Genomic DNA, 12,950 nt, shown 5'->3' with positions numbered 1-12,950 from the left:
AAATACAGCTGCCTTTTTGTTATTATGCCAGGCTTTCCTATTCTTCCTTTGGGCCAACTTGTTATTAGGAGCATATATTTATTTAGTTATGAGTGCTTTTAGATATTCAACAGCATCTAAATCACTTTTTTCCCACCAAGTAATCTGTGGAATCTTTACCAATTGAGCTATCAGGGAAGCCCCTATATACAGCACTTTAATATCCTATAAAAATACAGGTATAATTTACCACAAACTTAGAAAGGCATCCAACTGTTTTCTACATATAGCAAGATATTAAGAAATAAGTGAAAATGCTGACAAGAAATGATTTAAAAATGAGTAGGAATTTATATGTATTAAACATCAATTAAAAAAAACCCTACTTAAAAAAAGTAGTCTCTAGAAACACTGATTAATATGCACACTGTGGACATGATTAAAATTAACCTACCTCTCTCACATCTAGTTTGTGGTCTTGCTTCTGGGAGCAAGAATCTGAAATCTTTTATGTCAACTATACTTGCCTGAAATTAAAGGATCTTACAAAATGTAATTCTGATGTTAGCAGGAAGACCCACAGCTTTGGAATAGCAACACAAAGGGTAATTACAAACAGCAAAGCTGTGGAATATAGAAACAGCCATCCTTGATTAGAGCTGGCTTAAGTTACTAAAAATGTACATACAATTACTTTTACTAATCAGAATTAAAAAATTTGGCTTTAGTGATTTTGGCTTAATTGTGAATGTGCATAGGACACCTAAGTCTCCTAAGATGGGCACTAATTATGCTTTATGAATATATTTTCTCATATTTTAAATGTCAGCAAATGTACCCCAAGCAAATAATGGGGATATTATGTTATCTAATTTCTCCATTTCAAATAATTCTACCTAAAAATTAAAGCCACTTTTAGTTATTTTTTTTAAAAAGAAGAAAGAAAAGAGAAACCTAAATAAGCATAAAATAAACTGCTTCTTATAAGTGTAATACAGACATGCCAGGGAACACACAAGGCTAAAAGAATGTTAACTTTATTTATGAACATGTGATCTGTGTTTATACACATGCTAATAAACAAAAAGGAAATAATTGTTTTCAAGAAATAAAACTTCATCTGAATTAGTTTAAATACTGTATAAAATGTACTTTATACAAAATGTGTTACATTAATTACTACAGTCACCAGTATAGTCAATCTAATTTGTGCTAGCATTTGGATACATAAAAATCAGTTTTAAACCAATCACCAGCAAAACAGAAACTTGTGGACAGTTTTTACAGCATTATGCTTAAAAAAAAAAAAAAAAAACCCCAAACCCCCAAAAAACCATATACCCCAAAGAGGGAAAAAAACTCCCAAAACACTAAGTTTTGATTTTTGAATCACTATATTTAGTTCCATGAGAACTAAAGGTCATATACTTTAGAAAACAAGTCCAAAGTTCAGATATTCTATGTTATCGTGTTTAAGATTCAATGATCCAAGGTTAGTGAAAATACTTGATACACAATTAAAAGATCACTAGCATTTTAAAAGGATAAAGTTGAAAGAGCAAGCAATACCCTTAAATTCTAAGTGAGGATTTCAGACATCTTATATTGTGTACAAATCAAGCCTGAGCACTCAAATGTTTAGAGAACCATCAAGTTTTACAGAACTCAATTACTACAGATCTCCGTTCTGCACCGCGTGTTTCACCCTACAACTTAGGAATGCTGCTACCTTTTACTTAAAAGCTCAAAGTCAAAATGGTGTCATACTTAAGGTTATTAAGATGTTAACTTGGTTAAGGGGAGTTACCTTTGATAAGCTACAGCTTTCAGTTAGCTTACAATTAATGCAGCATTTTAATATCTTTTGAGAAAGAGGGAAATATTTTAATTCGGACAACTGAGCAGACTAGAAGTAAAAGATCTCTATTAAAACTTGATACTCAACTGTATAAAATCATCAAAATCATCGACGAGACATTGTATACTTGTAGGGGGCCCAATTCCAGGTTTCACTTTACAGTACAGATGTAAACAAAGAATAGGAGCTCAAAACTGCCAAATAAAGCAAAACTAAATAATAAAAGCTGCGTCAATGGTCTCTGGAAAGCTCTATGATGTGTCTGAACTTGGAGAAAGCATCAAACTTTAAATATAAGCTTTGGATGTTGCTAATGCATTTTTCAAAGCCATCAATAAGGCAGAAAAAAAGAAAAAAAAAACCAAAAAACCCAAAAACCAAAAAAAACTAAGTGATACAACGTGAAAATGGCAAAATATACATTCCAAACATTTTTTTTTATTGCAGGAAACAAAAAGCACACAACAGCCTGTACATACATACAAAATACTAACTATAGACAGACAGATGCAGAACATGGCACCATGTTCATTAGTGTCAAACCTACATGATCTGAAAAGGATCATACATTAACTGTACAACACAGTGTCATACAGGGAGAATGCTATCATATTTAATATGAAACAGTGCTTTCTGGGCACAAATTACCCATTTCTACAAAATAAAGTGTGCAAATTATGCCACATATATCCATATTCAACTGAGCTGTCATCAAAATACATTTTATTTACAATATGTACTATGATCAATTGAATATTACGTTCTAAAAATGATTTACTTGACTGCTACATTATAAAGGAAAAAGCAACGTGTAGAAAAAGTGTGAGATTGTGTTTTTACATACTGCTTTTGAAGTTCCCATCACTGGTTCAGTTCGACTTCTAAAAAGACAAAAAGAAAAACGGCATTAACTCTCTGAGTAGCTATTAATGAATTTTTGTGCTAAAAACATCTCTCCAACCATACATTTTTTAGGAACACAGCTTTTCCTTGGCACAAAGATTTAAAAACAACCAATTTCAGAAGTAATAAATATACTACCTTATTTAATTTTTACTACCTTTGAACAGTTTAAGATGCATTTTTGGTTTAAAAAAAATCCATACTTGGTAATTACAGAATAGATGTGTATCTTTCTACCTAAAATAAATGTTTTCTGAAAGGTAGTATGAGGATTTTGTTATTCAAGAAACTTTGTGGCTATTTCTTAATACACTAAACAATTATATTAAGCCTCACTTTTATAATAGGTACAGATGAGAATTTTCATACCCTGAATTACCTTACAGCAAGACTACTACTGTAAATATTTTACAATTTGGAGCCCTGAAAAACTGCTCCAAAACCTAAATTTCAAATCCAGAAAGACAGGTTGGCAGTTTCATCTTTTTAAAAGTCTCAACACAGTGACCAAGATAAAATAGAAACTCTATCTTCCAGAAAAATCAACAGTTTGACAGCGTATCTTCATTAAAAGAATAAGTTTAATAAGTTGGTTATGGAGAATTGAACTGATTTTTAAAAATAGATACACAAGTAAGCTCAAGAAGAAATTCCTTTAAAAGTCCACAAAGGAAAGAGTATGAGGGTAAAGTTGCTAAAATACAGCCTTCAAAGGCTTAGTTCCAGTTTTAAGTTTATGCTATCCTGACAGAAAAATGTTAGAGAGCATATGAAAGGAATTTCTGGTTTGTATATGACTGGGACATCCTGAGATAAAAATGAAATTTTCATTTACAGGTATTTGCTCAGCAAATTCAAAAACACTTCATGAAGCAAGTATATTATAAAAGAAATCAAATACACAGTGAATTACACATGCAATTCTGTAAGAGGCAACTATTTTCCCATGTACTTTAAACAATTCTTTCCCTAAAGTTTCTGAATATCAAAACAATCTCCTGAAACTCAATGTCTGCTATTTTTAAAAAGCACTTAGTAAATTAAGGTATAACTTCACACTAAATTCTAGGAATTAATTCTTCCCTTATAATGTCTCAAAATATATAAAGTTAAAGGTACATAGCTTACTTGGTATTTACAGAAGGAAAAAAAAAGTCTTCAGCTTTTAAAGTTACTATACAGAAGATTTAAGAACCTCCAAATGTTAAAATATGGAATAGAACTTTACACTAAACTAAATGAGAACAGTCTTAGAAAGAAACTTGCCCACATGAAGCAAAGCTCCAAGAAATGACTTTATTTTACCTCAATTCCAAGAACACATTCCATTTCCTAGGACTGGCAAATTCCAGAATGTTTCACTGACCAAAAGCAGAATTTGCCAGAATTTCATTGACCAAAAGCAGAATTTGCCAGAATTTCAAGTAAGTATATCTTACCTCTGAGTATTTTTTAAATAGCCCAAGTTGCTATCCTTTTCACAGATTATACTGAGTTAGCCAAAAAGTTCATTTCGGATTTTCCATTCCATTGTTTGGAAAAACTTGAAGAAACTTTTTGGCCAACTCAATAACTGTTATCAGCATTAAAATTGCAAGAAAGCAGAGAAAGTTAGATAAAAAGTTATAATCCTGCCCTTTCAGTGAACTCCTTAAGCTCTCAGTTCAATTCAGTTGCTCAGTCATGTCCGACTCTTTGCAACCCCATGAACTGCAGCACGCCAGGCCTCCCTGTCCATCACCAACTCCCGGAGTTCACTCAAACTCACGTCCACCGAGTCAGTAATGCCATCCAGCCATCTCATCCTCTGTCGTCCCTTTCTCCTCCTGCACCCAATCCCTCCCAGCATCAGAGTCTTTCCCAATGAGTCAACTCTTCATATGAGGTGGCCAAAGTACTGGAGTTTCAGCTTTAGCATCATTCCTTTCAAAGAACACCCAGGACTGATCTCTTTGCAGTCCAAGGGACTCTCAAGAATCTTCTCCAACACCACAGTTCAAAAGCATCAATTCTTCGGCGCTCTGCCTTCTTCACAGTCCAACTCTCACATCCATACATGACCACAGGAAAAACCATAGCCTTGACTAGACGGACCTTAGTCGGCAAAGTAATGTCTCTGCTTTTGAATATGCTCTCTAGGTTGGTCAAAACTTTTCTTAAAAGGAGTAAGCGTCTTAATTTCATGGCTGCAGTCACCATCTGCAGTGATTTTGGAGCCCCCAAAAATAAAGTCTGACATTGTTTCCACTGTTTCCCCAACTATTTCCCATGAAGGGATGGGACTAGATGCCATGATCTTAGTTTTCTGAATGTTGAGCTTTAAGCCAACTTTTTCACTCTTCTCTTTCACTTTCATCTAGAGGCTTTTGAGTTCCTCTTCACTTTCTGCCATAAGGGTGGTGTCATCTGCATATCTGAGGCTACTGACATTTCTCCCGGCAATCTTGACTCCAGCTTCTGCTTCTTCCGGCCCAGTGTTTCTCATGATGTACTTTGCATGTAAGTTAAATAAGCAGGGAGACAATATACAGCCTTGACATACTTCTTTTCCTATTTGGAACCAGTCTGTTGTTCCATGTCCAGTTCTAACTGTTGCTTCCTGACCTGCATACAGACTTCTCATGAAGCAGGTCAGCTGGTCTGGTATTCCCATCTCTTGCAGAATTTTCCACAGTTTATTGTGATCCACACAGTCAAAGGCTTTGGCGTAGTCAATAAAGCAGAAATAGATGTTTTTCTGGAACTCTCTTGCTTTTTCCATGATCCAACGGATGTTGGCAATTTGATCTCTGGTTCCTCTGCCTTTTCTAAAACCAGCTTGAACATCAGGAAGTATTGCTGAAGCCTGGCTTGGAGAATTTTGAGCATTACTTTACTAGTGTGTGAGATGAGTGCAATTGTGCAGTAGTTTGAGCATTCTTTGGCATTGCCTTTCTTTGGGATTGGAATGAAAACAGACCTTTTCCAGTCCTGTGGCCATTGCTGAGTTTTTCAAATTTGCTGGCATATTGAGTGCAGCACTTTCACAGCATCATCTTTCAGGATTTGAAATAGCTCCAGTGGAATTCCATCACCTCCACTAGCTTTGTTCGTAGTGATACTTTCTAAGGCCCACTTGACTTCCCATTCCAGGATGTCTGGCTCTAGATGAGTGATCACACCATCGTGATTATCTGGGTCATGAAGATCCTTTTTGTACACTTCTATGTATTTTTGCCACCTCACCTTAAGCTCTAATCCATTCCTAAGTATTACCACTATAATTCTTACTCCAATAAAGGGCATTTGCCATGTGCCAGGCACTACTGAATTCCTCCAATTCCTTAGAGTTACATATATTTTATTTTGAGGAATCTGAGGTACAGACTTTAGGTAATTTACCCAAATAAAACTTCACACAACTGGTGTGAAGCAGTAAATGGGAGTCAAATCTAAACCTGATTCCAGTGTCTGTGCTCATGAATCCTATAAACATTATCACTTCCCAACAAAGTCCCTTATTAATGAGAAGCAAATACTAGCATTACTGAATAATCCTGATGCTGACAAAATATTTAGGACAGATTTCAAGACACTTACATTCTTGTACTGAAAAAATGGTAGGGGGGAAAAGTACCCAGGTAATAAAAACCAACGAAGGGGAAAGATTTACTTATTTGAAGATCATTTGGATTTGTTAATATTACCTACATAGATCAAAAAGTCTACTAACTCTTACTTCTGACTACAGTTTAACTGGAGAAAGAAATCAGGAAAACAAACATTCTCATAATTTTAAGGATTAAGAAGACATACTCACTAGCACAAAGTAATGAGTTCAGTTCTAAAGTACATCTTTTCCTTCTCACAAAGTAAAAGTATTTTTAAGAACTTGCAAATGTGAGATTTAATAAATACTTACATAACATATGTCTTGCTTGTAGATTTAACACCTCCAATAGGAATTCTTCTAACAATTACAGATGAATTTTTAGGAATTAGAGCATTATCATCAGTATATTCTGTAAATAAAAGGATAAAGAGTTGAATTTCTATTTAGAGATTTGGGTAAGTCATAGTCCTCAAGAATTAGAAAACTTCAACCAGACATAAATTTTATGGGAAATCATCTTAAATATAAAAGAACATTAATAACCACATGTTCCTTGCATCGAGATTACTGATACTGTCAGAACAAATATCCAAAGCCATAAGGAGTTAATACCAAATATGTCAACAGGTTCTTGGTTCTGGCACCTCTACCAGAGATGGAGGTTGAACCCCAAGTCTCAGGAAGACTAAGTCGTTCTCTATTTAGCCAGTAATGCCGAACATGTGAACTATATGAGGAAAAAGTTGTCATTTAGAATGAAAATATTTCCTCTCTCCTGGTGGCTCAGACTGAAAAGCGTCTGCCTATATTGTGGGAGACCTGGGTTCAATCCCTGCGTTGGGAAGATGATCTGGAGAAGGAAATGGCAACGCACTTCAGTGTTCTTGCCTGGAAAATCCCATAGACAGAGGAGCCTGGTAGGCTACAGTCCATGGGGTCGCAAAGAGTTGGACATGACTGAGCGACTTCCCTTTCACTTTTCGTGGGCTATACATCAGTATTACTAGGGAAGACAGACTAAAAAGTATGATACATTTTGAATACTTTGTAAGCGAAGAAAAAAGGGCTTTGTAATAAAGAATTCAAAGTGGGATGCAACTTTGGATAGAAAGTTGATTCAAGGAAAGCCCCTCGGGGGAACTGACATCTGAGACTTAGAAAAGACTGAGAAGACAAGATGTGTAAAAACACTGACAAAGAATGTTTCAGACAGAGAGAGAAGCATGTGGAAAAAAATGACACCAAAAAGCCAGAAGAGCTGATGAAAAGGACAGAATGACTAGAAACACAGGCACAGATTACATATATTTATATTCTAAGTACAACAGGAAGTCATTGAAGGATTTTAAATAAAAATAATGACAATTTGATTCATATTAAAAACAAAAACTCTGGTATCTAAATGAAGAATGAATCTGTATAGGAACAAGAACAGAAATAGGGTGACTAAGGAGGAGATTGCTGCGTAGGTTCAGGTAAGAGAGAATAATGATCTGCTCTGGAAATGACAGAAATCAAGAGAATGTTTTAAGGCTTTCCAACAGAAATCAGGCATGAATTCCTGGGTTCCTGGCTTAAGCAACTGGATGAACACAGATGCTACTTTCTGAGCAGACAGACAGGAAGAATTATCCTACTCTTGGGACTATCACTTGCAATAGTTTTCTAAGAACGAAATGCAAACAAAAAATGAATCAATGAATTCAACGATGGTTTAAAAATAAATTTGCTATGAAGGGAATTTGCAAAATTATCAAAAATAATCCACTTCAGGGGGATATATGTAAAAATATAACCATCTCTCTTAATCACACAATCAAGTATTAGGGTTCACTCTTTTTAAATTACTGAGTTTACCTGACTCACTTAAGTTACTTAGCACCAAGTGCTCTAATTATTAAGCTTATCAACCTCTGTTCTAATTATTTTAAGTTTACCAAATATGTAGTAAGCGTTTTAAGCTTTTACAGATGTACTGGCTCTATCCTTTCTAATCACAGTATCATAAATTGAGTTTTCCAGGTGGCACAGTGGTAAGAGACACAAGTTCAATACCTGGATTGGGGAGATCCCCTGGAAGACGAAATGGCAACCTAACCAGTATTCTTGCCTAGAAAATTCCACAGACAGAAGGGTGGAGGGCTCCAGTCTACAGGGTCATAAAGAGCTGGACATGACTGAGTGCACATACACATAAATTGTTCAGGAAAGGGTTCTTTTTGGTATATGTATTTCAAGTAGTAAGCTTTATCTTTGTAAGTATCCAATTAGAGTGATGCAAGTAAGACTTTTCTAGTGTAAGACTACCATCATTATCTTTTGCATAGTTCAGGATAGTTCCAAGTTCAAGCAAGCTCTAAGAAAGAAAAACCCAGAAGCATGGGAGATGAGGAATCTTTAGAAAAAAAAAACTGTCAAATACCAGACAATTAAGTTGCTGACTATGTAACAACTGTCAAAAGAGTTCACTGTAGGAACAAATAGCAACTGTGTTCAGGAGCTTTCCAAGACAACTTTATTCACCTCATCAACACAGTGCTGTCAAGCTTAAAGTCTGGCTCTGATGCCACATGCTCTCTAATTGACCTTTCAAAGTATCTGAATTACACTGATGATTCCCTACCTTTAAGATACCTCAATAAGTAACCTGTTAGCTTCAAAAGATCCTCTCTATTTGACACTTCCATTTTTGATCCAAAAACATGAAGAATACGGATGAAATGGAAAACAAGACGAATTTAAGAAATGGAGAAATAGTCTTTTTGAAAATCCTTTTTCCTCAGCTTCCAAATCTTTTTTACCCTAAGTTCAGAATAAAGGCTGTTTTGTTGTGTGTGTGTGCTTTTTTTTTGGGGGGGGGGGTAGGGGATAATTGCAAATAAGCAGAAAACTTAGAAAAACAAGTTTATATAGGAAAAACACAAAAACATAATTTGAGATTCATTTTGAAATGTAGTCTAGAAACAAAGAAGCAGAATTCTTAAATCTGAAACATGAAATTCTGATTCAAGCATTTCAGTCTAAGATTTAAGAGTCCTAAACATGGACAGATTTCCAAAACTGTCTGGAATCTTTTATAGAAACATGATAGAAACATTAATTCAAACAAACTAAAGCGATCCAGTTGGCCATTCTTTCCTAGGCAATCTCCTAACTATGAAGCTATAAATATTTATTCTGTCCTCTTTAATTCACTGGATGGTGCTAAAAGCAAGTGGCATTCTTACTCAGCTGCCTTGTGACACTTATACTACCTGCCATAAAATTCATTAAGTGCCTAAATATCTTTTTCTCTCCTAATGTGAGGACAGCATAAGATGCAAACTTTCTCTTCTCTTAACCAATCCAATAGCAAAGCTTACTACAGCAAAGCTTTCTCCAATAATGACAGTTCACAAATAAACAAAAAACACAGGGCTGGGCAAAGCACTTTCCTGCTTTCAGCATTTGTAAAAATAAGGTATTAAATAATTTCCTAGCTTAGAAAAAAATAACACATCACAAACTCTTAAATTCATGGACAAAAATTCCATCAACAATAATTTATTCCAGTGTAACAACGCTGTAATCAGTTATTAGATGGAAAAGATTGACGGAGTCTAGTCTTAAACGAGTAAATTGTGTTATACTCAAGCAAAATATGAAATCTATGTATGATTAAAACTGCCTTAATATTCTCTAATTTCACTTAATAGTTTATTTTCTCTCGTTCATTAAGTATCATTAACATATCCAGATGTCCTAAAATTATTATAAATCCATCTGTTCTGTTAAGTGTGACTAATGCTTAAGGAAGGCTTTTGTGGCCTTAAAAAATATGTCCTTAAAGGTATTTTCTTGAATAATATTTTTAAAAGCTGTTTCTCAACTATTCATGATCACCAGCAATTTTTCCTCACAATCACAATTACCAAAGCCTCACATGAAGCGTCTCTTAGGTCTGATACACTGAAAAACCGCAAAGAGGGGAAGCGGAGAATATTCCTGCGCATGTTATCAAGTTAGTATACAAGTTCTTTCTGTTTTTGAGTGCTGTTCCTTAATACAATTATATTTATGTCTGGATGTAAATGTAAAAAACAGCTCTTGTACTTGACAAGTGGGGGAACCTCCCCCAATTTCAACTAAAAGAATCCATGTCCCACTAAGCCAAATTTAGTGATCAATAAACTACCCTAACTAGAACTTCACTTTACTTTTCATCTTATCAAAAAAACCCTCAAAAGACACAAAACGACACATCAGCGTTGCAGTCCTGAGAAAAGAAACCGAAGTTAAGTTCAAAGCCAGAGTCTGAAAATAGAAACTCTAAGAGGCCACTCTGTCTTATTTGCATATCTATGTTAAATTCTCAGTATCATATAAAAAGCTTTAATAAAAGAGAAAATTTTAAAGATTCCAATTAGTGGCTGATGTATATTCATATGGTAGCGCAGCAGACTATTTTTCAGTATCCTAGTATCAATATAATCATATAAAATCAAGCAACCACCATTTTAAAAAATATGTACTTTTGATCTTTATTAAACTGCTAAAATTTGAGAGCAATGTGATGAACGAAGAGTTCAACTACTTAATTCTGGAACTTAACACACCAGACAAAAGTGGTCACACCAGAACATACCGGTTCCAAAAGCAATTCCAACTTTAAAAACCGGCTGGATTAAAAACATCAAAGGGAGGATCTTTCTCCAAACACAGGCAACTCCAAAATTAAAACCAACTAAATAAATCGGGGAAGGGAGAAGAGGAGGACATAAAATTTGCCATCAAACCCCCTATGGTGATTAAGTTAGAAAGTTAGAGAAGGTTCTCCAGCGCTGCTTTACAAAAAAAGCCTTCCTTATGCTCTCTGCTCCTTCTTCTGATGGAAAACAGATTAGAAAATGCCCCAGGGTAAGCACTCAGACAACCTGGATGACATCCCCACCCCTTACCACCAAAACCTTCATTTAAAAAAATCATTTGGAAGGAATCATCAGACAGTTTGGGGATCGGCCGGTTGCAGATGATCCAAGTATAGAGAAAACAAATCAAAGTCAGTTAAACTCGGGGGCTGACTGCTGCAACCCCTGGCTATCAATGAAAGTCGTCCCCAAAGTGTTAGAACGAACAGTCCCACAAGACATAATGGCGGTTAGTCTCCTGCCAGGCACCTCGCCACCAGCATCTCTCTTCCACCAGCCAGGATCCGAAGCCCGGGCGGCTCTTACCTTCTTTCGTCTGTGCGTTCGTGATCTGCAGGTCGCAGTCGGCAGCTTTCAGCTTCTCTCTCCCCATAATCTGCTTCTTTAAGTCGCAGAGGGAGATGTGGAGCCCATCAAAGGTGACGGTATCATAGTTGAGTTTAGAAGAAAATTTATAATGCACACAGGACATGGTGCCAAAGGGTTCCTAAGGTTCAGCGAGGAGACGTGGACACGCTCAATAGATGTATATTTATAAACTTAAGAGCAAGATATGTACACACACAAAACACTCAGAGACACCGAAGGACCCTAAAAGGCCTCAGATTAAATACCCCCCCAACCACAAGCAGGGGTTCGTAAAAACAATAATTCAGAACCCGCCCCTCCCCCCGGATATTCAGAATCGCTTCATGTGGGAGGAGGCGGACGAGGACGGGGCAAGGGGGCAAGCGAGAATCCGCCAACCGGCACAATGTCACCCGGCTGGGTCCCCCTCGCTCATGCTAAGGGCCGGCAGGAGACGGGGGCAGCGGTGCAGTCAGTAGCGGTCAGTCCACACGTTAAGAGTCCGAGTGACCCCGTGGGGTCAGGGGTCCATAGCGCGGCCGCACCTCCCGGATGGTCTCTTTCTCCGTGGATGGGGGTGACCCAGGCCCCGGGAGAAGGCAGAGGGGAGAGGGCCTAGGCCCGAAGTCCACGAGCGGCCTCTCGCCTCCTCCTGGCTTCCGGACGACCGGCGTCGGCTGCCCCAGGCCCAGGCCCCCGCCACGCAACAGACCCCTTTCGCCTGCTCCCCGCAGGGCCACGGGCGGCCCCGCGGCCTAGGCCGAAACGCGCGGTCGGCGGAGGAGAGGCCTTCCCGCAGGCCGCCCCCGGCTCCGCCTCCCCCCCGCCGCCGCCGCCGCCGCCAACGCCAACGCCGCTCAGACACAAAGCCGGTACTAGGCCTCGGCTAGGCCTCGCAGCACTTCCTCACCACCCCGGGCCCCAGCCAGCGGCCGGGGGGCTTCGGCGGACCCTCGCGACGCCGCCGAAGGATCCCTGACGCTTCCTCTCGCCGAGTGCGCCGAGCTTCTCCGCCTTTCGCTTCCGTCGCCTCTGGGCCCAGTACCGCGAGATTAAGCCCGGAAACCGCCGGGCAACGGCGAGGGCTCCGCCGGCTCCCTGTTTTGTTTCGCCCCTCTGCCGCTCTCGGGCCCTCCCCAGGCGCCGGCGACAGCTCTGAGCCAGGCACTATGGCGGACGCGGCCTGGCTTCGGGCGAGCGCCCCACTCCGGGGTCTCTTAAGCAGGGATTGCACGGGCGGCGCGCGCGGGGCGGGGCTGGCGTGCGCCGATAGGCGGGCCGAGGGGCGAGGCCTGGGCGTCACAAAGCGCACCGGCCCGCCCACGTGACCCCGCGCTTTGTGACTCCCGAGCGCGGAACCTGA

At 38.6% G+C, this 12,950-nt stretch overlaps 1 protein-coding gene across 2 annotated transcripts in view; it reads right to left on the bottom strand.

Annotated features, from left to right (window-relative positions):
* Positions 1-12,130, bottom strand: part of RBBP6 (RB binding protein 6, ubiquitin ligase) — a 36,554-nt gene extending 24,424 nt beyond the window's left edge. Inside the window, exons 1-3 of one of the 2 annotated variants that reach the window (XM_040257927.1) lie at positions 11,546-12,130; positions 6,642-6,741; positions 2,682-2,718 (exon numbers count right to left, since the gene is read on the bottom strand). In XM_040257927.1, the coding sequence (XP_040113861.1) occupies positions 2,682-2,718; positions 6,642-6,741; positions 11,546-11,711 (303 nt within the window). In that variant the 5' untranslated portion in view covers positions 11,712-12,130. The remainder of the gene's footprint in view (positions 1-2,681; positions 2,719-6,641; positions 6,742-11,545) is intronic. The other variant, XM_040257935.1, reaches the window with a different exon arrangement.
* Positions 12,131-12,950: the final 820 nt, after the last annotated feature.

This window comes from Oryx dammah, unplaced genomic scaffold, assembly GCF_014754425.2.
Source record: "Oryx dammah isolate SB20612 unplaced genomic scaffold, SCBI_Odam_1.1 HiC_scaffold_2, whole genome shotgun sequence".
NCBI classification, from domain to species: Eukaryota; Metazoa; Chordata; class Mammalia; order Artiodactyla; family Bovidae; genus Oryx; species Oryx dammah.
This window is presented reverse-complemented; position numbering and strand designations above follow the sequence as displayed.